The sequence below is a fragment of the Peromyscus eremicus genome, chromosome 4 (genome assembly GCF_949786415.1).
Source record: "Peromyscus eremicus chromosome 4, PerEre_H2_v1, whole genome shotgun sequence".
In the NCBI taxonomy this organism is placed as follows: domain Eukaryota; kingdom Metazoa; phylum Chordata; class Mammalia; order Rodentia; family Cricetidae; genus Peromyscus; species Peromyscus eremicus.
Window position 1 is genome coordinate 21,146,825 of NC_081419.1, and position 25,614 is coordinate 21,172,438.

The following is a 25,614-nucleotide window of genomic DNA, read 5'->3' on the forward strand; positions in this document are numbered from 1 at the left end:
TTGTGCTCTGATCTCTTGGGTTTTTAACTCTGTATTTGGCTCTGTGTTTCTTATTTAAGAAGACCATTTAGAATTTTGTCTACACTACTCTGATAATAGAGGAATGAGAAGGAGAGGTGGCTCTCCAAAACTCCATCAGGACTGAAAAAGTGGCCCTGATGTCCAGAAGGAAGGTGTGTTGTCCTAATACTGTGATGTCTACCTGAGGCTTCCTGTTGGAGATAATGATGTTCAGGCCAATGGAACCTGGACCCCTTAAGTAGACCATGGCCAGACATAGGAGGTTGGCTGGAGGGTGATCTGGGCCTGATTTTTCAATGCTGTAAGGGACATGGGTGCAATCGATACCCCAGTGTCCCTCCTGATGGCATCTTGGACATGGTCAAGATGGTTGACATGGTCTCTGGCATGTTCAGGGCAAGTGGTCCTCCTTCTACATTTGAAGCAGGGACCTGGAGGTTCTCAGGCTTTGAGTGGATGATGTTCATTTAGTGGATTTCATCTATGTGCACCTTAGCTGGGTCCCGGACTCACCTGAGATCTTTAGGAAAAAGATTGTTGATAAGAATCATCTAAATAGCCGGGCGGTGGTGGCGCACGCCTTTAATCCCAGCACTCGGGAGGCAGAACCAGGCGGATCTCTGTGAGTTCGAGGCCAGCCTGGGCTACCAAGTGAGTCCCAGGAAAGGCACAAAGCTACACAGAGAAACCCTGTTTCAAAACCCCCCCCCCCCAAAAAAAAAAGAATCATCTAAATATCATGGGCAATAAGGCTGTTAGATTGAGTAATATATTGGAGTTCTTTAATAAAGGATGAGTTAACAGTGTAAGATTCTAATCTCTTTTCTGCTTAAGAGCTGCTTGATGAGAAGGGGATGTATACCGTGACCAAGGTGAACACTCTGGCAATGTCCTGAGAATGGAGAACCATGGCCTGTTTAGGCCAGGTAGGAGGAGGTTGAGGGTTTCCCATGGTGGAAAGGGAACTAGAAACTGGAGGACTAAGGGCCACCAGTGATCTGAAATTAGGCACAAAGGAAGGTAGATTTAGGCAGTCTATTGCTGAGGAGGAAGAAAGGGAAACTGGAGAGTCTGGAGAAGAAGGGGCAGTGGGTTGAGATGTAGTGGAAAGGTTCCTTAGTTGGGTTCAAAGTAATGGAGGAATCTAATTGTTCGGTCTTTACAGCTGGAAGCAGCTGAGTGGGGGAACAGGAAGAACAGAGAGAAGGCTTGAAGCAGAAGTAAGAGAAAGCTTGGATGTAAGGAATCTCTTTCCATTTCCCTGATTGCTTGCAATAGTTGTAAAGGTCCTGAATACATTTGGGATTGAGGATGCCATTTACCTTAATTATCTAAAAGTGTTGAGGCAGAATTTGATTGCAAAGGTGAACAAATTTAGGGTCCTTTAGGTTGGGTGCCAGATAAAGAGGCTAGAGGTTTTCTAAAAGCTATTCCAATGGGGAATGAAAGGGTATGGAAGACACTGTTCCCATAGATGAGAAGGAGAGGATGAGAGGAAAAAAAGTCAATTCAGCCTGTATTTGAAGACATCTCCAGGACTCAGGAGACCTAATGAGGACCAAGTTGTTCAACAGGTTGTCACCACACTCAACAGGGCAGAGTCTGTACCAGGGCTTTGGATGAGTCCCCAAGAATTGCCTATAGGCACCAAATAACTGAGCTCAGGAATGAGGCCTCATCCACAGGAAAGGGTTAGGAACAGAACATCAAAAGGGCCTAGAGGAGCTCTGGGATTATGGGCAGCTCCGAAGGGAAGATAGGAGAGGTGGGCAGGAAGGGATGCAATAGTCTGGTTTGGCTTAAGCAAGTTGCAGGATTATAGCTCTAAGTGTGGGAGAATGGGGTCAGGTTGAGAGGGCCAGCCATATCCCTGAAGACCATAGCTGGGGGTACCTCAGCCTCCAAGAGTATCAGATGGGTAGTGAACCCTCAACAATTCCTTCTTTGGACTCCGGGAAGCATTTTTACCGATGGAAGGAGGGAATTTACTAAGTTGCTGCTGGGAAGTGCAATGCCAAGAAGTTGAGCAGTCAGTGAGCCTGAAAGTGATTCAATTGAGGTTGGGTTGGAGATGAGGGATAAGGGCCTAGTGTGGCTCAGACACCGAGGGGGAGCACAGGCACCAGGAGAGCCTAACCTAGTTATGTAACGAACGTAAGTATTACAGCTCTGAGGGGAAAACCTTTCCCAACAAAGGTGTTACAGCTCTGAAGGGAAAGGTACCCTGACAGTCAGAAGTCAAGGAATACCACACATTCATAGTGAACAACAAATCTCACATAAGATATTTACTGGGAGAAACACAAGAGAGTGGCTGCCTCTGCCTGGGCAAGAAACAGTAAAGAACTGAGCAGGAAGCATGCTTTATATAGGGTTTCTAGGGGGTGGAATTTTCCAAGGTGGAGTTTTTTAGGGTGGGGATTGGTAAAATTTCAAGTCAAGCCCAGGGATTGGTGAGATTTTGAAGTCAGGGACTGGTGGATTTTCAAGCTTAGGAATTGAATTGGTGGTGGGGTTTCGAGCTCAGGGATTGGTGAGTGTTAGTACATTTTCAAACCCCGAAGTGGGCACAGGCCTTTTACCCTACAATTATCTACATCTGCTTAAACATTTAAAATTCCTTATAATCAAGAAAATGATAAATCTTAAATATACAAAAGCAGCAATATAGTCTATAAAGTAAGTAGGGAACAAGATAAATAAAATAATTTAGAATTCTGGCTGCTCATCAGTGCCTTCAGTTAATGTGGACAAAAAGACTCTACCTTTACTTTAAAGGGCTGTTAAAATGCAATGTCTTTGTGCAGTCTGTTCCCAACCTATCTGCAGACAAGAATAAAGATACGGTCTTCCTTTGACTTCTTAGTGATGTTTTTAGAATATGTGTTATACATACTCTTTGTATAATATTAAATACTGAATGTCTGCTAATTCCAATTAAAATTATAATAATTAGGAGATAGACATCCCTTATTTATAACTTTACTGGAAGCACCAAGTTTGAGTTTGTTGAGAATAATCTTGCTCACAAATGGAAATGTAGTGTTAATCAGTGAATTCCTGAAATATGTAAATCCTTAAAAGTGTCATTGCCATGGAAGTAATAGTAATCATTTTCCCATTGAAGACTTATTTGGCTTATTGACACAGTATCTACCTAATAGCTAAACTGTGTGGTCTCACACTATAACTTCAGAGAGCAGTGTATGATTCTGATTGTGGAAATCATGTACTCAGCTGTGGACATACATCACAGAGATGATGTTCCAAGAAGTACTTGAGAGCTATTGAGTTGTATACAGGGTGCCATGTGACATACTGGAAAGGAGTGAGTTCACCTGTAGCTGTCTGCATGAGGGACATTGCCCCAGCTCTGTTCATTCTGCAGCTCTACCCTGTTGTCAATCTGTCACCTCTGGGTGCAATCCTTCAGTATCTCCTGCTGCCATGTCCACCTCTCTGTCATTATTACGAATGCTAAGATCTAAAGGAGCCTCCAATATGCAAATGTGGCTTTTATGTTGAAACCCTTAAAACTAATCTGTTAAGTAAATGAGGTCAAACTCAATGCCACGCTGAGAACATCCTCCTGTTTACACCTTCCCTTTCCATCATTCTTTCCTTTGCCCCTGCTCTGCCTTTTACTCTTCTTTGTTTTTGTTATTTAACAGACTTAACATACACAATAGGTTTCACAGTGGCATTTTCAAACACAATTTGTTATTTTTATTTTCCCTGAGTTCTTCTCCAAATGCTTTCTCCCCTTCTGTGGTTTGTTACCTTCCTCACACGCTTCTGTTTTCATGTTACACGTGCCCTTTGCCTACCTTTCATCAATGCCTCTTTTCTTCCTGCGGTGGGCTTTCTTCTAGTTTTCTAGCCTATACCCACACTTACCTCCACTTATATGTGTATATACATAGAAACATGATCCAAGGGAACACAGGAGACAACAGGAAAACATTGTCTTTCTGAGTCTGAGTCACCTTAGTGCATTTTCCTGAAATTTTATAGTTTCCTTTTTTACAATTAAATCAAACTGCATTGTGTATATATTCCATACTCATTATCTGTTGAGGGCATCTATGCTGTTTCCATTTTCTTGCTGTTGTGAATAGAGCAGCATTATCACAGATGGCCCAGTATCTGTTACTTGTAACTATGTGAGTGTGTCCCATTCACACAAAGTCACAAGTTCCTGGAGGGCAGTTATTACCCTCCATGTTTCTATTGATATGTATAAGTTTCTTGGTTTTTAACTAAAGAAAGAAGTAATATTTTATTGATCCTAGCTCCTTTTGATGAAGAGTCTCTCTGCAATAAATGATGAGTTCCACTGTGTACTTCTAAAAGCTGGTGGTATGGGAGAGCAAAAGAAAACAAAGTCCTCAGTCTAAAAATATTTTACTTAAAGTTCCAAACATTGGAATGAAATTTCCTGGGCTAATGCTTCCTTTTTATTGCCAGACACGTTTTCAATAACTGCTTGAACAAATTGTGTCACAGACATCGATGGCTACTCCCACTGCTTTCTAAACCAGATTTCAGACATAAGTAAGATTAGGCTCTCTAAAATGAGGGTGAACCTGCTACCTCCAAGTCAATCCTTTCACTGAAAATAAAACACAAAGCTCTATTGTGGTCTTGATCTCTCTTACCACTTCATTTTCATCAAGAAAAGTTTTATTCAAGTGGATTTAGACAACATGAAATGGATATTTTAAGAATAGAACAAATAATTGTGAAAGCCATACATGAAAATGTCAGAATGAAAGTATAGTTATTTCTGTTTAAAACACACATATGATTCATCTAATCCGTAGGTAGATATACCCTGCTTATATTTGAAGTTATTTAGAAGCTGCACTTCAGTGATCTCAGATTACTATGGACACTTCACACACTATTCATTTTTTAATGTATGCACAGAGTCAAAAGAACATCCATTTGTGATCATATTTTCTTTCCATGGAAGGACATATTCATACAGAAACTAGAAATACAAACTGTGTAATCTATTCACTTAATGTTTAATTTCTGTTAGGAATTTTCACATTTCTTTGATGTTTTATAAATATGATTTTGTGTTCATACCATAGGTCTGAAGAAAAAAATAAAAATATTACATATAATATTTCATTCTGACCAAGTAGCACAAAACTATATGGTGGTGTTCCCATGAGGAAACCATAAATAAGTTTAGAATCACTGTACATGTACAATAAGGAATAGGATGGAGTGGGTAAGAAACCTTTGTGGACAGACTCCCTGGGTTTCAAATCACTCTGTGAGCAATTGCATGGAATTGGATTCACGATCACTTATTCCTTTTTTCAAAGGAAGGGAATAAGAGCAGCAGCCACTCAAAGACTGTTGTGACTGTTACAGACAGGAACATAGTAACTACTTTATCAAAACACCTAGTTCATAGTAAATGTACAGAATGTATGTTAGTTCTCAATACACAAAACTTCATTAGCTTAAATTTTAACCAATAGAGCCTCTGATCGTATGATTAGTTGCAAATTGTCTGGCTGTCTAATGTAGTGCTTATTTGAAAACATTTAAGTAACATATCCTCTAAACAAATAATTGTTCATTTTATTTAGTTCAACTTATTTTCCTGTTTTTATCTAATATATTTTTCGGGAGGGGAACTCATCAAGTAAACTCTTTGAATCTGTCTATTTCTGTGGGAATTCACTAATTCATATGAATCCTAAAAAAACCTTGCCATTGTTAATACCTAAGAAACAGAAAACATCAGAAGCAGGCTTACATACCCATTGACTGGATCTACCACAATTCCTCTGGGGTGGGACATTTCTCCCTCCAGCAGGGTTTTCCGGCTCTGAGAAGCCTTTTCCAGCCTGGCCACATTAATGGTTTTTCTTTGACCATCATTTGTCCAGTAAAGGTTATTTCCAATCCAGTCAACTGCAATGCCTTCTACATTATCCAGTTCTATAAAAATGTAAGAATAAGAAAGAAACTAATCATGTAAAGTCAAATTAGTTTCCACCACTACTGCTTTACTTAATGAAGTATCACAAAACAAAAACAACTCTAGAACAAAAAAAAAAATTTAATCCAATATTTTTATAGCTTGATTTTCCACTTTTTGATAGATTATTTTCAATTTTATTTTAAATGCCTTGTTATGCAAATGATAGACCCTCTATCATCCAAGGATTATAATGTTGTGTGTGTTCATACACTAATCATGTTATTTTAACTGAATGCCCATAGGCTGTAACAAAGAAAGTGACTTACAGAATAAAGGGAAACACAAATTATGTGAGCATAAAAGCACAAGTGTAAAAAGTATAAACAGAGACTTTTAAGAATATTTGCGAAACCTCTGAATATTTTACATTTTTATTGGGAACTTAACACATTTCATATAATGTGTTTCATTATTATCTGCCCCCATTTCCTCCTCTTCATTTCTTCCCCTATGTTCCACTATTTTTCAATCTCAACTTCATGTGGTCTCTCTCTCTCTCTCTCTCTCTCTCTCTCTCTCTCTCTCTCTCTCTCTCTCTTTCTCTCCTTTGAACCCATTGAGCATACTTGGTGCTGCCTGTATGTGCATTGTAAGGACCCTCTGTAAATTTCTGCAAGGTACAGGAAATAATAATAAACCAGAGATACTATAAGAAACATAAAATTCATCTGAATCAAAATTTCTGTTTTACGAAAAAGAAAGCCAACACTTCCAAGCAAGCTCATGTGCTCATAGTTCACTATCCAGGAAGCTTTAGAACACCAGAATAACTTTATAGGTTAATTGTGGCTATGTTTAGGAAAGTGTTTAAATTTGTCTGGACTTTATTGATGCTTAATCTACCTGAGCATTTTCCTAATCTATCGTAGTGGAGAATAGCTCTTTGCTCTTTTCTACTTACCATGTTGTAAGAGTGAATTTCAGAATCATATTTTATTTGAAATCAACCTCAGTATAAACAATCAAGATGGATAATCTACTAGTTTTTAAAATTTTACTGTTGCTACCTGACTTGTAACTTTTGTATTTTCTCACACACAGCAGTCACTATAACTCTCTAGATGGAAATTTCATTACTTGCACTGTAAATAAATCATCACACTGATCTATCTATAGAGAGAAAGCAATAATAGTGCCTGCCCTGAAGTTATAACGCTGGGTAAAACAGCTACTGCTCCTGCACTGAGGTCGTAACCAGCAGTCAAACAGCTACTGGTCCTGCACTGAGGTCATAATCCATCTACTGCATGGAACTCTAACTGTACTGCCTGAGCTAGGGCAACTTCTTAGAGCAAGTTAGCTATTGTTAATTTATCAAGGTGTAAAAAAATACATATATGGGTGGTCTTAATGCTTGTGGGCTGGCTATGAACTTTAACTGTACTATGGACTCACCCCCACATAAAAATCTTACCAGCCTGCACTATCATATGGTCCAATTCCACTAAATGAGTCTTTTTAAAAACATCATTTCTTTAGTGATTCTTTAGGAATTTAACATCATATACCCCAATTCCACTCATTTCCCAGTCCTCTCATAACTACCCTTGGTCCTTGCAGCATCCCCCTACAAAAAAAAAAAAAAAAAAAAAAAAAAAAAGAAAAGAAAAAAGAAAAAAGAAAAAAGACCCAAAAAACTCTTCACTCCTCCATTTTTCCTGTCTCTTCAATACCTCTTCATTCCTCTTAGTGGCATTGGGAGCCACAATGTGTCACACTGTATTCCCTCTTGTCCAACAACTTCACTTGCAAATGTTCATTGCAGTGAGTCATTGGTCTTGTTCAAGGCCTCTGGTGTCTGTTACACCATCATCACTGGACCCTCAAGAAAAGTCCTCTCAGATATCCTACAACTGCCCCATTCATGAGGATCCTATGTGTGTTGTTCCACAAGGACCAGTCCCTTCATGTGCTCCAGCAGGTCATAGTGGGGTAGATGTTAGAGTGAGCCAACCCAAGGTTCTGAAAATGTGCCTGAATGGTAGCTGAGTTGGTCAGTCCAGGCCACTGGGGCTGCCTGCAAATGGCGAGGTGGCCCAGCATAGCCCTGTGATTTCATCACACATGGTTTCTATAGCCCTCTGTGGTAACACGGGCCACAAACATCAACACAGACCCCAGCTACAGCAGGACCGTGAACTCAGACATGGCCCTGGCAGCAGTTTGGGCCCAGATAACACCATGGCTCTGGGAGTCAGCCCAGGCCATAAAATGACTCTTTTCTCCTTTCTCTTATTTCTGTATTGTTGGTTTGTTATTCTAGAAAACTCAACATCTCCATCAAGTCTGTGATCAGAAAATAATTCTTCTTATTAACTAGGCAAAAGAACATTCTTTCCATTCGTTCTTGTCAGATGACACACTGAAAAGAACATATTACACAGGGCAAAGTAGCTTCTGATTCAAGAACTCCCTAGAGAGATGCAATGCTTACAAATCTAATTTTATGATAATACACTTAGGACTTCTGGATAGCATCAGAGACCTGGTTGCAAACAAGGAGACTGTCATTTCGATGAACAACTTTTTATTACCCAATTTAGCCTTCTTACCAAGAAAGAACAAAGTTGAAATCCTGTCATCTTCTTAAACGCAAAATGACAGAGGTATTTTTGGATACTCATTTTACTTCCACACCTAGGTTATCGTTTATAAAAAATAAAATACTTTGGAGCCTTGCACATGCATAGCAAATTGCTCATTCTGTGTCTTATTAGATGAAACAAGTATATCTAGCAGTAGTCACCTATGTGGTTTCATAGATAGGTTTTCATTTATATTTTCTAATATGGTTTGGGGCTTAGTGCTTGACTATATAAATATTAAAACAATTGTACTGCTGCAACTGATAATATTTAACTGAACTTTCAATGGAGAAAAAGGAAAAAAATACATTGTATATGACAGGAAATACAAGATGCAATAGTATACTGTTCAGTAGATCATATTTAACATTAAATTCTAAGTTTGGATTAACAGCCAGAAACTGCACTATTCACCACATTTGTAAGTACTACGGCAAAGAGAAAACTTATTATCCGTATGTCCATGTCTCTGGTGATTAGCTACCAAATTAAATTAAACAGAAGTATACTTGTTTTAGAACTACATAGATACTACTTCAGAGAGAAGGGAGACAAAGAGCACATGTAAGTCATGTGTAAATGTGACAGCAGAGGCAAAGTAATTGGCAGTTCATCTTGCAAAAGTCTTCATAAGCATCTAAGAAAACATGTACTCACAAAACTATGTGTCCACAGATAATGTTTTTTAAAAAGAAGCAGTGAGATATGGACAAAAATAATAACAAGATTAGGAGTTAGTTTGCTATAGATTCTTAATGATGAAAGTAGCTAAAGAATGATATGTATGGTCTAATGTCCACATTAAACAAATAGCAACCTGGGAGGTAAGTGATTTAACAATTTACTCAATAATCAATACAGAAAGTTTAAGAATTGTACTGACTTATCTCCTCTACTTTGTATGCAAATTTGAACACAGAATTGTAGAAAAAATACCAACAGAAGCAAGAGTCAACATTACGGTTAAAGGGAAATTTAAATTTAAAACTTTAGGTTGGGAACACTTGGGTTGAGAAACAAAAGGGCTTGAACATAGATCTGTGCCAACCAAACTGATCCTATAAAGGGAGAGACAGGGCCTGGAACCACTGTCAGTAGACAGGCTGGTTGGCTCAAAAGGAGCCCTGAAAAATACATGCAAGGCAACATGGTCTTTCATATAGACTTTCTCCTGGTGCAGCTAATTGTAACACACTAAACTGTCAGCAAGGGTGGATTAGAGTCCACCTGTTATAGAAAGGAGACTACACAAGACTACCCTTAGACAAGGAGTTAAACACAAAGTAACAAAGAAAAACTAAAGCCACATCTGGAAAATTGTGGTAAGAGTTAAACTATCTACACACAGTAAAGGAAAAAGGCCATGATAAACTACAAGCTGGTCATGGAAGAATGAAAACCAAAAGTACATCATTTAATTAGTGGCTAGCAGACCCTGCCAAGTTCTATGACCAGCAGCACATGTAAAATCAGCCAAGGCAGGCATCTAGCAGATGGGTCAACAGATGACTCCAGAAGTCAGATACAAACAGGGAGCTTCAGAGCATCACCATTCCCTTAATTTAGCAAGTAACATATGAATAGTACATAATCCTCTCCCTGTTTCCTCCAGGATGACATGCACAGAGTGTGTGAGCCCTCCATCAGTTCCCCTGTTTTATATGCACAGAGAAATAGCAAATTTCAGTAGAAATTCCCTCAGCCTTTACCCATTTCCCTCTCTCAGAGTCCCTTCCTATTACACTTGCCTATATGAGAACTCTGCCTGATTTATTCGTGCTTATTTAAAGCTCTGCCTACAGTAAAATGCCCAACCTTTGCTTTCTACGAATACACGACAAGTACCTAACTCACTGATCCACTGGAAATAGTATGTGACCATGAGCATTTGTATACCACTCTTGAGATATGGCTGCCTAAGACAAGAAAGTCTATTGCACATAGGGGACCCTAAAGTTAGCCAAGTATGACACATTACACTGACAGATGGCTTCTAAGTTATTGTCTTAAAGCTGACAAACTCTATAAAAACTAGCTTAAATTTAAATTTTATTTTGTTTTATGAACATGAGTATTTAGTTTTTATTATAGGTATAGTACATTTTATATATATATAAATTATATATATATTATATACATATATATGCCTGTGTGTTTGTGTGTGTGTGTGTGTGTGTGTGTGTGTGTACCACATACACAATGCTGGATACCCTAGAACTGGAGTTATAGTAGGTTGTGAACCACCATGAGGGGTGCTGGGAACAGAACTTATGTTAAGAGCAATATAAGTGCTATTAACTGCTAAGCATCTATCTCTTTAGCTCCTAAAAGCATACTTTGATGACAACTTTCATTCCATTCAATCACATAGGAGTAATGAGAGAAAACAGATAATAAAAAAGACTCTGAGAGAGCTGACACAAGCTGGTAGGAGCTCATGGACTCTGGCCTGTCAGCTGGAGAGCATGCATGGGATCGAACTAAGTCCTCTGAATGTGAGTGACAGTTATGTGGCTAGATCTGTTTGGGGAATCCCCTGGCAGTGGGACCAGGACTTTTCCTGGGTGCATGAACCATTTTGGAACACATTCCCTAGGGTGGGATACCTTGCTCAGCCTTGACACAGGAGGGAGGGGCTTGGTCCTGCCTCAACTTAGTCAACTTTGTTGACTCCTCAAGGGAGACTTTACCCTCTCTGAGGAGTGGATGGGAGATGGGTTCGGAGGCAGAGGGGGTGGGAGAAGGAGAGGGAGAAGGAACTGGAATTGGTATGTAAAATGAAAACAAAAACTTTAAAAAGTGAATAAAGAAAGAAAGGAAGGAAGGAAGGAAGGAAGGAAGGAAAGAAGGAAGGAAGGAAGGAAGGAAAGAAGGAAGGAAGGAAGGAAAGAAGAAAGAAAGAGTTGATGAGTTCAATCAATCCTTTTTGGAGGAATGAAAAAAAGCTTGAGGTCATATGTATTGTTTACTTGTTGATCTGAATCTAGAACAATCCTGTTCTGCAACTATAGTGTCACACAGTCAGGAAGTACAATTCTTGTCTAGCAGCAAAATTCTTGAATAGAATAATTGATAATCATTTCAATCCCTTTATTTTAGCCAGGCATGCAACCTATGTATATTTTTAACATCTATCTTCTAGTGTTTTCTCAGGACTTAGAACTTGCTGGGGTTGGCAAGGTTGATCTCAGTGGATAAAGGCAATTGTTGCCAAGCCTGAGGCTAGGGGCTCAACCTCCATAAGCCACATATTGGAAGGAGGGAACACCAATAAGTTGTCCTTAGACCTCCCCATGGTTGCTGTGACATGTGCATACACATACACACACACAACACACATACACACACAAAAAAATAAATAAATATAAATGTAAAAAGAAGTTTATATTTATATAATGTGGTCTCAAAAATATTGGTTTAATGAATGAAGAAATGAATGAATATCTTACACTGTTTCATGAGTGATTCTATCGCACCTTCTAGTGACATACAATACTTTGCACAATAATTTATCACTTGCCTCCATCACAAGCTCTAAGATACAAATATCTGACCTATATTATACTGCTTTTAGCTAACTGATAAACTATATTTAAAAACACACTAGTCAACCAGTCATGGTGGTGCACACCTTTAATCCCAACACTTTGGAGGCAGAAGCAGGCAGACATCTGAGTTCAAGGCCACCCTGGTTTACAGAATGAGTTCTAGGACAGCTAGGGCTACACAAAGAAACCTTGTCTGAAAAAGAAAACAAAAATAAAAACAAACAAACTAACAAAAAACAAAAAGAAAACACATGGTCTTTGGTATCAGATAGAAAGCAATTTTCTTTCTATCTGACTTAAATTTTAATCTTTATATGAATTTATGAAATAGTATATATGAAACTCCTGGGAATAATGAGGCTTAATATTTGTTAGCAATGTTTGCTTAATTCCCTACTCATATTATTTTAATTTATGTTTTAGTTTTAAATATACATATATTTGTGTGTCTGTATGTGGATTTGGACACGAATACATTTCTCACAGAGGTCAGTGTAGGATATTGGATCCCTTTGTGCTGGAGTTATAGGTAGTTGAAGGCTGCTCAACCTGGATGGGGGGAACCAAATGTGGGTTGTTTGCAAGTGTCATGTAAACTCTTAATTGGTGAGCTGTTTCTCTAGCCCCTACCTACTTATTCTTATATGCAATTTTCACCATTTTATCATTAGGCTAAGCTCTTTGTATTCATTCACTTTCTTTCACTTTTCTATTCTCTAAATCTTTCATTTCCTATAAATAAGCCCGAAAGGATCTGCTATCTACTACTCTATTCTCTTACAGTTTTTCTCAAAGTACTCTGTTCTCTAAGCTCCCTTAGTACTATACCTGTACTGAATTGCAGAATTTCCTGAAGTATGGGCATATCAACTTCCCAATTTTTCCCCACAAAACAGGAGGACAGGAAGTGTTAAAAAAAATACCTATACCCCTAGCATCAGACAGCAGTTATCACCCTGTTAAATATTTGCAATGAAAAATAAATTTACAAAAAAATGGAAACAGAATAAACGGAAGGAAAGAATGATTATGGAATGATGGATGCCATTCTTCATAGGGATAGCTTTCTCAGTCCAAAATGTTATTGAACAGCACTCTGCTAAATACAATGACATATAAATATCACCCACATACACAACCTGAGGGAATAATAATTATAAAAGCTTAAGCACATTGCAGAATTGAGGAGCATTAGTTTTATCAGATTGATAGTTTAAATATTTCATCCATTTTTTAGATGTATAATTCAAAGGCTGGGGGCATAGGTTTGCTTTCTGTTGCTGTGACAAATCACTCTGACTAAAAGTAACTTGGAAAGAAAAGGCTTTATTTGGCTTACTCTTCCATGTCACCATCATTGGAAAACAGAACAGGAGCTTAAAGCAGGTATTGAAGTGGAGACCATCATGCAACTCGTTCACTGGCTTGTTATCAAGGCTTGATCAGCTTGCTTTCTTATGCAACTCAGGACCACATGACCAGGGGTGGGCAGTATGTACAATGGACCTGGTCCTCCCATATCAGTCATTAATCAAGAAAACGCACCAAAGGCATGAGGGTCTCTTTTCCCAGGTTCCTCTAGTTAGTGTTAAGTTGACAAAAACTAAAGAGCAAAGCTGGGGAGATGTCTCAGAAAGTAAAATGCTTGCTCTGGAAACATGAGAACATGAGTTCTATCTATGTAGAAGACCAGGTACTGAAGTACATGCTTATATTAACGGTACTGGTGAGGCAAAGACAGGTTAACTCCTAGGGTTTGCTGAGCAATCATTGAAGCATGATGTGTGAATTTCAAGTCTAGTGAGAAATTCTAACTCAAAAACAAGGTGCAGAGATGAGGAATAACACCAGAACTTGAGCAGTAACTTCCACACAAATGCACACACTCATGAACATGCATGCTCCCATAGAAAGTCTTATGAAATTGTAATTTGATACTTTATATTCAAAATGTTTTAGAATAAGTGGCTTACAGGCCACAATATTATACTATCTCATTGCATCTGAACTTTATAATCCCCAAGTTAGTTTCAAATGAAAATGCTATGTAGGCAAAAATGATTATGAATGTGTCAGCTTTTAGAATCAACAATGTGGCTGGAGAGATCACTCATTGGTAAGAGCACTGACTACTCAATCATTTAGGCCAGAATTTAGATTCTCCTCAACTCATGTTGAGGGAACAGAAAGCTCAAAAACTGCAACTTTATTTCCAAGGGATCTAATGCCCTTCTTCTCTTCTCTGTAGGCGCCCACACATATATGCAAAAATATACTCACACACATAAATGAAATAAATTAAAAAGGAAAAGAAAAAAGTATCTTGAAGCTGTTTATTAACTGGGTAAGACATCCTGGAAAATGGAGAGATGATTTTGAAGATTAATTGCACTGTCACACCATTAGTCACAAAAGAAATACCTTTATTTAGTGTAGCATCATCACACAGACATAGACTGAAGATATTGCATTGTGAAAAGATTCTGGGCATATAGTTTGGCAATCAAAACATGAAATAAACTAAAATGTCTTTCCTTTATGAGTAAGAAAAACTTGGGGTTACTCATTTTAAAACCACAATGTTTGAAGCAATCCACTGGTGTTAATATGAAAAGAATTCACTAGCACATTACAAAATCCATGTATTTAGACATACTAATAACTATATTTCATTACTTTGTGAAAGATGCTATTTCAATTCCCATTTGAATAGATTTAAATGGATACAATCATCTATAAGTTTAAAGTAATAGGTATGAGTAAAATATGTTTTACATTTCTACAACTACTGATTTTCTCCAAAATTCTTAACATTCCCTCAAAAATATTTAACATATTTACATAGGTAGAATAAGTATAAAATCGTTTCAGTTTTTACTCCCAGCTTGTCTCTGGGACATGGACATGCTCAAGTGCACACATGGAGCCAGAGTTGTCCTCTGACTGACACTTTCATTCAGATCAAAAGTACAACATTCTTCTGAGCAAAAATTTATATTGTTTCTAATTTCTTTACTTATACAAATGTGCTGACTTTTAAAACACATATATTTATGTAAAACAGATAATTAACGTTGGGATTATTTGGTTGGACATTATGCACACCATATATCTTTCGCAGTGGTGCAGGTTATAAGAAAATATTGGATTTTCTTATATCTCCTTAAATTAATCATCATTATTATTTTTTTTTTTTTGGTTTTTCAAGACAGGGTTTCTCTGTGTAGCTTTGCGCCTTTCCTGGAACTCACTTGGTAGCCCAGGCTGGCCTTGAACTCACAGAGATCCGCCTGCCTCTGCCTCCCGAGTGCTGGGATTAAAGGCGTGCGCCACCACCGCCCGGCTTAATCATCATTATTTTATCATACAGATGTGGAGAAGGTCATATTCTTGTATTCACTCAGCTTTCTATAACTAATGAGCCACTGAAGTTCTCCCTGTTCCTATGTGAAAACACCCTCGGCAAATCCGTGTGAAGTTTTTTTTTGAACACTATCTGTTGTAATCCATGTCATAATATTTTTCTGTTATATGCACTCTGAATTTTTTTTGTCTAGGTAATCCTATATATTTGTACTTGCTCATGATCTATTTTATCATGAAAATGTGTAATTTTGAAATTTACATTAAACGTTTCTGGATTTTATCCTGGCTTAAAAATGCTCCACAACTTAATATTATAAGATAACATTTCTCTTAAATTTTACTTTTTTGTGTTCTTCAGATTTGAGGTGAGGAATAATTTATGAAGTAATACTCTGAAATTTTTATTACTCCAAATGGAAGCATCCCAGTTCCATCTCTGAGTGCATCTGGGGGGTATAATTAATGTCTGGCATGTGTGTGTGCTGAATGGATTCAGGTAATTATTAAACTGCTTTAAAGATTACCATAAGCCTTCTCATACCATCTCTTCTTGTTTCTATTACTATTAATACATTTTCAGGACAAGAGATGTCTCTTTGAACTTTTTTCAAGTTTATTACACCATTGCAATTCCAGGCTGTGGTTTCTGTTACTGTCAGCTTTTTTTATCAGCATTCTAAGATGACATTTCTCTTTACATTCAGGATGCTCAGGGCTCACTTTTGGATTTCTCAGTGCTGATCTGAGTAATTTCATGGATAGATACTTCAAAAAGTTGATTTGCTTACTCACCCTTACTTCTAGTCATCAACTCATTTGATGGCTGACAAGTCCATTCAACAAGGATACAGATTCCTAAAACAAAATGCTGTTTTCACATGGACATCGTGCTCAATCTCTTGTTGCTATGTACATTTTAGTAGTTAAAAGGATAGGCATTGTAATAGTAAATAATCACCTTATTTTGGAATAATGCAGGAGATACTATCCTGTACCATCTCTTTAATAAAAAAAACAGTATTTTATTTTCTAATAATATAATATCTAAAAGAAATTTTCTTGTTATAGAGTGAAAACTCTCACTTCTAATTTTACTTTTTCTGATAAAGTTATACAAAATAAGCTAATTGAAAGCAGATTACACCTATTTGCATCAGCCAAAATTCCTTTCCTGTATAAACTGTAAGCGTTAGAGAGCATCACCAGGGGTTCTCGTACATTAAGAAGAACGGAGCTGGTTTCTAATTTACTCTAACGGAAAGGTGAAAGAGATGAAAACAGTTTAAAAATATCTCAACTTTGTTTTTTTAAATTCCCATTTGCATTAGAGTGTTTGAAGTGCAAGCATTCAGAGCTCATCCACAGGCAAGATGCTGAAAGCTGGAGCGACTAGGGAAACACATGAAAGAGGAGGAAGACCAGTGCTTTGCAAGAGCACAGCTTTTCTTGATTTTGAATAAAGCAGACATCTGCAGTACAATGGGAAGGGCCACGGGCCTCTGACAGGAACAGCAAGACCCATGAAGTGTTCTATGGCAGGGCACGGTGGTAAAGGTCTTGAAAGCAAAAATTTCTAAAAGCTAAAATAGGAACAAATTCTTGAAAGTATATGTGGTTTGATGTGTGAGTTTAGAGTCCCTGAGAACCCCTGACACAAAGAATTCCTTCAACTGAGTTCACAGACAAAGACTAAAAGCAGAACAGGAAACCTTCAAGAGACCCCTGAGTGTCTCACAGACAAGAAACTCAATCCATCCCTCGGACTCACTCAACTCATATACAAAAGAAAACAGCTAAACCACCAGGGAAGGGTGAGAAGACCTTTCTACCCACCAGGACAGGACAAAGAACCACCTTTTGTGAGGGGTACAGAAATAAAGTTATCTGCAGTTGGCAAAGGAACAGGAAACCTCCCTGCAAGCAAGGGGATAAAAAGGCTGAAAGGTGAGCTGCCATCAAGGAGGGTGGAAGTCAAGCCCTTTGTTTCTGAGGAGGAGACAATACTCCACTGCACCTACCAAAGCTCCTTAGTTGTAGCAAGGCAACACTAGCCGAATGCTTGGAAAAAAACAAGAAATACCATCACTAAACGATGGATGTTCAGAGATGAGAAGCCACAAGCACGGAGTTTCATGTGCTTTGGCCAAGGGAAATGAAATTAAAGAGATCCAGCTGTAACCCCCCTTAGCAGAGACATAATGGACAGCTATGGTTCAAAAGGATCAAGTTCATCTATTTTTTATATTTTTTTCTTTACGTTTTAAAGATAGAAACTCTTGCTCCATTACCCAAGTTAGCCCTGAAATTCTGGACTCAGTCAGTTCTCCTGCCTCAGCTGGGACTACAAGCTTACCTCACGACATTTGGCTAAATACATAAATAAATAAATAATTTAATTAATAAAATGATATAATTAATTTTAAAGCTACCCCAGACTATTAAAGGGGTGTGCTTACAATGTGAGTAGTTCATAAAAGCTGTTCCTATTTCCTTACCATAGTCCACCAGTACAGAGAAAGGAGGAGGTACAGAAAGCAGAGACCAAGCTAGCAGACCTCAGTGTCAATGGGGAATGCAAATGAGAGTCAGAGTATTGGGAGAGGAATGAAGCCTGTTAGCAATGCCTCCTCTCCAGAAAGCCCCACAAATGGGGCACAGAGCAGCCTAGCTAATGCACTAGCCTTGGATTTTTATACATGAGCACACATTCTAGTCACCACATTGAGGTTTGCACTTCGGCTTAAAATGACTGGTAAACCTCTTTTGTTGTGTTGTTTGGTTGGTTGGTTTTACTATGGTTGTGAGTTTAAAAAAAAGAGTTGAACTTAACTAAATTTTGCACTGGGCAGGAAAGCTGATTGATTTAGTGGTTATGTTTGGAAATGAAAATATTTTTTTATTTAGGTCATGAGTCAAGGTGTTTAGCACACACACAGCCATGACCAATAGCATTCCAGAATTTTTATCTAATGGCTATCTTCACGCTAACTGCTCTGCTTTAATATGGATATTAGCCACTCCCATGGTATGAGCTAGTGTGAGTGATTTATGAGACATTATTTTAATTGAACTAACCTAAACAATAGTATAGTTATTAACTTTATAACAGTAGCCCCATGTTCAGGATAGTTCCAAAAAAACATCCAATAGGAAACATATGATGCTAGAAACAATTAAGCAATCTGTTTGCATACATTTCTCTTGTTTTAGTTTATACTGATAATTGCTACTTTATAAAATTATGAAAATTATATTACTCAAATTTTTTATGAATGTCTGAGTCTGGAACTAAAAGACTATGTTCTAGTGACTCAGAACGCTAAGGCAGAGGATGACATGTTAAAGATCTGCCTGTGCTACAGATCAAGTTCAGGATAGCCCAGTTAACTGAACAAAACTCTGTCTCAAAAGACTTTAATGGGGCTGGTAATACACACACACACACACACACACACACACACACACACACACACGTTCAAAATTAACAAACTCATCCTAACACAAACTGCCATTTGATTAAGCTCCATGTCTGTCTCCTATCTATACAGACGCAGTCCTTTGTCCCTAGAGACAAATACCCCGGCCCCCTTTCCCTTGTTCCCTTCCCCTTCTTTCTTGTCCTCTGACTCCTGTCTCTGTCTTTTATCGCCTGCCCTTTGTTCCTCTGGGACAAATAAATCTCCCTTGTGCTGAGAACTTGGTCTTGAGGTGTCTTGTGCCAACTTCAAGGTCCTTCATGCACAAAAACAAACACACACATATGCTCATATACAGGCATGTTGGTGATTGCCAAGTATTTTAATATTCTTTTGCTCATACAAGAAATTCAATAATTATAACAATAAACATCTTTCTTCTTTCTAATTTTTATTTTTATTACAAATTCTAATTATATAGCCTTTACAGGAATTAAACTTGTTATCCTCCTGTCTCAACCTCCCAAGTGTTGGGATTGCAGTTGTGTAGCACAGTCTGATGACAACAGATTTCTTTATAGAAACCTCTAGAAGTCTTTGGACATGGAGCTCTGTGTAAGGGTTTGACAAGCACTGCATTTGGGTGGCCTAGCCTTTGTCACCTGAGCCCAGAAGGAATTCACAAAGCTGTGACCTGATCAGAACCTCAACTTGTGAATGACTGCAGTGGAAGTCAGATCATCTGGAGGAAAACTCAGAGTAGAAAACTGGACTGCCCATTGCAGGAACCTTCCAGCACCAAGCAAAGAACCAGAGAGAGTCCATATGAGAGCCAATATCCTACCAGTCAATTTGTCTGTCTCCACCCATCAGTCTCTCTCTCTCCAAATCATCCCATCTGTATTCAACAGTCAAGGCTCCACCCAGCTCTGTCCTTGCTCTATTGTAATGTTTTCCTTCCTTCCTTCTTCCCTCCCTCCTTCCCTTCCTTTCTTTCTTCCTTCCTTCCTTCCTTCCTTCCTTCCTTCCTTCCTTCCTTCCTTCCTTCCTTCCTTCCTTCCTTCTTTTTAGCTTTTTCCTTCTTCCCACTCTCACCTTTGTACATTGTTCTTTCCTTTTCCCTCTATTCTTTCCTCCATATCTGGTCAGGTTTGCAGGCTCTATGTTATCTGACAGTGCATCATTATCTCTCTCTTCAGTCTACCCTTTGGTCAAACCCCCTTCATTCCTTACTTTTCCTGCCCCAAAGCTCTTCATAGTCATGTTCTCCTTCTTCTCTTTCTCTCTATCATGATGCTATGAATTGCTATGCTTTCTGTGCTTTTTTTTCTTTTTGTTTTTACTTTCAACTTATAACCTCTCTCAGTTGCTCCTAAATTAGTACAAAGTTCTATCGATGTACCATTGTTCCCTATAATAAATCATGTTTAAAGAGCAATTGTTGTATAATGAAGTACTAGTCTGTTTTCATAGGTCTGCCCCTGGATAGTAATTGCTGTGACAGTGGACAGATGAAGATAGACTCTAGTGCCTAGATCACCAGTCTTACAAAGAAAATTGTCACCTCAATTCTACTACAACATACTACCTCTAAAACATTGCAAAAACTTCCACTGGGTAATTAAAAGTAACCTAAATAATTTTTAAGCCCAAAGAGAAGAATATAAGTAACGCTGATTAAAAGAAAGGGCAATCTGTCTTCTACAAATTCCACAAATCCTAGAATGCATGCCCCTGTGAGAACAAAGACAAATATATCCAAAGAAATAAAGTACTGAATGAATTCCAAAAGAAAACAAATAGTTGAATGAAATCAGGATGTCAATTCTAGGTACAAAACAAAAATTAAGTAAAGAACAAGAAATATTGGAGAAAGCACAAACCAAAGAAGAAATTATTACTGAAGAAATTATTCTGAGAATGAAAAATTCATTAAGAACAACTAATAGTTTAGTGGAAAGTATCACCAACAGAATGAATCATAAGGAGGACAGAAGAGCAGGGCATCCAAATAATGTACAGTAATTGTTACATTGTCTCAAGGACAACTATGTGTGTGTGTGTATACACACACACACACACACACACATACATATTTAAGGTGTACAAATGGGGACAAGCAAGTTGTATAGAACATCTTGGAAAAACAAAACAAATATACAATCTATGGTGATAAGAGAAGCAGAGGTTCATACAAAAACATGTAAAATATTTCAAAAAGCATAGCAGAAAAAAATTTCCAATCTAGTGAAAGAAAAACCCATTCAAAAACAAGAGGCATGTAGAAGAAGGACCAAAGAGTGTTGTGGGATGTTCTGTATGGCAAATGTGTTGCTCTGATTAGTTAATAAATAAAACACAGATTGGCCAGTAGCCAGGCAGGAGGAAGTATAGGCGGGATAAGGAGGAGAGAATTCTGGGAAGTGGAAAGCTGAGTGAGAGACACTGCCAGCCGCCGCCATGACAAGAAGCATGTGAAGATGCCGGTAAGCCATGAGCCACATGGCAAGGTATAGATTTATGGAAATGGATTAATTTAAGCTATAAGAGCAGTTAGCAAGAAGCCTGCCATGGCCATACAGTTTGTAACCAATATATGTCTCTGTGTTTACTTGGTTGGGTCTGAGCGGCTGTGGGACTGGTGGGTGACAGAGATTTGTCTTGACTGTGGGCCAGGCAGGAAAACTCTAGCTACAAGAGAGAAAAATGACATGTCATATCACAGTTAAAATCCTAAGTATACAAAATAGGAAAGTGTGTTAGAAGTTTCAAGAGGAAGCATCAAGTCACATCTGAAGGCCAACTGATCCTAACAACAAACAACTCTCCACAGAAGCATTAAAAGCAAGTAGGAGATGGAAGCATCTAGCACCAGTCCTGAAAAATCACACCTACCCAGGCTATGACACCCAGAAGAAAAATGTGATTTGCCAATATGACTTTAGGCTTTCTGATGTCAATATTATATTATAATGAGGATTTTTTAATTTTTCTGAAAAGAGAATGTAAAAACTCAACTGAAAAAATAACTATTCATTCTCTTTCAGAAGATTGTGAGTGTTAAGTATTTTTCACCTATGGGAGTGTTGAAGCAGCATTTTGTAACTGTCAACTCTGAAGTTAGGACTGAAGAGATAATCTGGTTAGTCCAGTGGCCATGGAGCTCATCTCTGCTGTTATATGAAGAACTATAAATCTCACTGATAAGGTAAAGTCATTTAAATTAAGATTATCAATGGGAACCTCTAGTCAGAGCCTAGAAACTGACACTTTTTTGAAAGGAAACCAAGACCCTCTCTATTATATTTTCTTGCCTCATGAAAGATTTTTTTGAAATCAAAATACTGCAAACAATCTGCTTGGTAAGAAGTGGAAGACCCTCGTCTCAAAATCTGGTATCCCACTTCAGAGACCAGCAGAAAGACAGCTTCTGCCAGAGTCAATGAATGCACAAAGTTTAATTAGAACCTTCTTGAGAATATGAAATCATGGTGACGTATTTCCTTAATCAGTAAGCTATTTTTAAAATGTGAAACTGGTATTTCCTTAATCAGTAAGCTATTTTTAAAATGTGAAACTGCCACACATTTCATTTCGATAATTCATTTGCCTCTCTTGGAGAGTGAACTTTTTGTCATTGATAATTTTATTTGAAATATAGCTAAGTCGAGTGAATCATCTTCCCATGAGCCAGCTTCTTGTTCCATTTCACAGATCCATGTGAAAGAGCTTCAGGCTCTTCTTGAGTCTTTGTTTTCTGGCTCCTTGTCCATCCTACCTCTGGATGGATCTCCCTAAAGATGTGACTTTCCTCACATTTTTTCTTATATCAGAAATATTTCTCATTTTATCATTTTTGTGTGCAAACTCCTTTACTTTCCATTCAAGTTTTTCATCATGTCAACTACTACTTTACATAAATCTTCTATAACTATTATCTGCAAATTGAACTCCCAAAATAGTGATTCATTGAGAGTATCCATCCTATTTCTGGATAGTATTTTTCCATACTTTACTGGATGCATGAATGTTTCCTCTCTGCCTTTAACAACTTCCCTTTAAGATGTTCCCCACAAATGACATGGTGCATAGGAGTCTCTGTACGTATACATGTAAAGGTGTCTACCCCTTCATGTAAATGTCCACTGTCTATGCAATCCCCTGGAAATACATGTTTCTTTGGGTTGGTTTGTATTTCATTAACCAAATACTGCAGTTCTTTAAATTTTCCATGTGCTTATGTTGTCCATCAAGGTAGCCATTTCCTAAAATTCTTTTTTAACTATTAACTCATACAATCAACTAGTAAACTGTACTTCATACGTATTCAGTTAGCAATTCATGATTCAGAGATTTCTAAACTATTAAAGAAACAAGTAGGCTTTAAATATGTAGAAAGTGAAACCCAGAATTCTGATAGGAAGTTAATCATCTCTTGGTTTAGTATTATATTTTTCTATTTTTACTAATGCTATTTTGTTATTTCATTGGCTGTTCCTAAGACTATTTTATACTGGTTCAAGTAGAGTACATGAGGTTTGTAAAGTATTACATTTACTACAATATTTGTTTTTATATATTAAAGTATGTCTTTAACTTCCTCTAAAGACATTTGCAGCTGGGCAGTGGTGGTGCATGCCTTTAATCCCAGCACTTGGGAGGCAGAGGCAGGCAGATCTCTGTGAGTTTGAGTCCAGTCTGGTCTACAAAGCGAGTTCCAAGAGAAACTCTGTCTTGAAAAACTAAAAAAAAAAAAAAAAAAAAAAAAAAGACATTTGCTACTTCAAGAGCAAGACTACCCAATTCCATTTTGATAGAAAAAGAAACAGTGTGCAAGAATTTGATGGCAATAGGGACACTGTAATTTTTATTGAGAAAAGCAGTTTTCTAATGAGGACCAAATACTACAGAATTCTTTGACATCCTGTTAAAACTTACATTGCACAATGAAGTCTAAAAAGGCATCATTGTAATTCTACATTTTGCCAAAAAGTTTATAATACTACCATTTACTTACTGTAGTGCTTAAAATGTAGTGGACAATTCAAATTCAGTTTTTCAATGATGTATTAGCATACAGGAATGGGAAAACTGTGGAAATTACGTCACTAAGATGATAAAATTATAAAATATTTCTAAAGGAATAAGAAGAATATGGAATCTGCTTAACACTATGAAGCACAATAGATGTAGCCTTTTAAAGGCCTTTATCTCTGAGCACTTTGATGTTAATGTCACAGTGTCACTTACCATCCTTCAGGATAGTTTCTCGCTCTGTGCCATCTATCTTCTGCCGGCCAATTAGGAAACTGGTGGTGTCAGCAAAGTAGATATAATTAGCTTCTGCATGAAAATCTAAAGCTCGAGGGTTTACCAGATTTTCTATGGGGATCATGCATTCATCAGCTATCTTGGTATTCAGGTCCATTCCTCTAACAATTCCTGGGCGTCCTTTCCCATAAAAGAGGAACAATTCATTCTTTGGCCCTGCAGAAGAAAGATTACAAACATAAACAACCCATGCTGCCTAATCTTCTTTACACTGCAGAATGCCACTGTTTAATTAACTGGCACAATTAGACTTTTTTTTTAAATTCAATACTAGAAATTAAACTCCAAAATATGCCAAACGGATCTTGATGCAAGAGGGCCAGCTAATTGCATTACTTTAATTAAACCAGAAATTACTTCACTGAATGGACTATATTTAGTTAATTATTCTTCTGTCTGTATAGCAAAAACATGACAGATCATTGAATAACTTGTAACTTGTGAAATGGAAATTTATTAAAATATCCGGTACATTTAATTGTATAATTCATTACAATCAAGCTAACGCTTTCTGAAGATACTATCTATTGCACTCATTACATTTGACAGTGCTGAAACTTCAGGCCAATTAAAATACTGCAGAACAGAGCTGCCATATACAGACTATGAGTTCTAACAAAAGATTCACAGGTTATCAGGGAGATGAACACGAACGTTATTGTGTTCTGCTGTCCAAATAGGTGACTAATACGTATAAGAAATGAATCAGTGCTAGCTGATTGCATCAGTTTACTTCACCGCTTAATTGTAATGTCAGAGACGATGTTTTCTGCCAGGAAATCTGATGTATAACACAGGGCTCAATAGAAGCAAACAAATAGCACAAATCTCCAAACAAACAAAAACAGTCTCCATAGTTACTAGAATGCAAAATCAGGGTGGCCTTTCTTTTCTTCTTCTTTCCTTTTGTGCTTGCTTGCTTTCTTTTCTTTTCTTTTTTTCTTTAAAAGAAGCATGGGTAATTTAAACGCAACCACATCACTCACAATGAAGCATTTTAGCACACACACCCCCACCCAGATTTTCTTGCACATCTCTCAAAGGCTGCAGGCCCGAAGCTCCCTGCTTGACTAGCAATGCACTCAGCTCCCACACATGTTTACTGCCATTATAAAAGGGGGAAGGGGCCTTGCAAATCTCTCTAAATTTTTGAACTCTCTGGGCTGAATAAGTGTCATCAGCATCTAAGTCAAGTAAGCGATGCTTCAATGAAGAGGAAGTAGATAAATACCACCTGACAGATGCGTTCGACACCTACTCCATAAACTTCAGAGTCTGATGCTGGTAAATTTTCTTGTTGGGGTTTGGGGTGTAGGTTCCCACTTTCCAGGTCAGCTTCA

General features: G+C 37.8%; 1 protein-coding gene across 1 annotated transcript in view; it reads right to left on the reverse strand.

Moving 5' to 3' along the window:
• The window catches only part of Lrp1b (LDL receptor related protein 1B), a 1,617,914-nt gene that overhangs the window by 844,040 nt on the left and 748,260 nt on the right, over positions 1–25,614 (reverse strand). Inside the window, exons 11-12 of the mRNA XM_059258831.1 lie at positions 24,194–24,430; positions 5,805–5,985 (exon numbers count right to left, since the gene is read on the reverse strand). Of these exons, the coding sequence (XP_059114814.1) occupies positions 5,805–5,985; positions 24,194–24,430 (418 nt within the window). The remainder of the gene's footprint in view (positions 1–5,804; positions 5,986–24,193; positions 24,431–25,614) is intronic.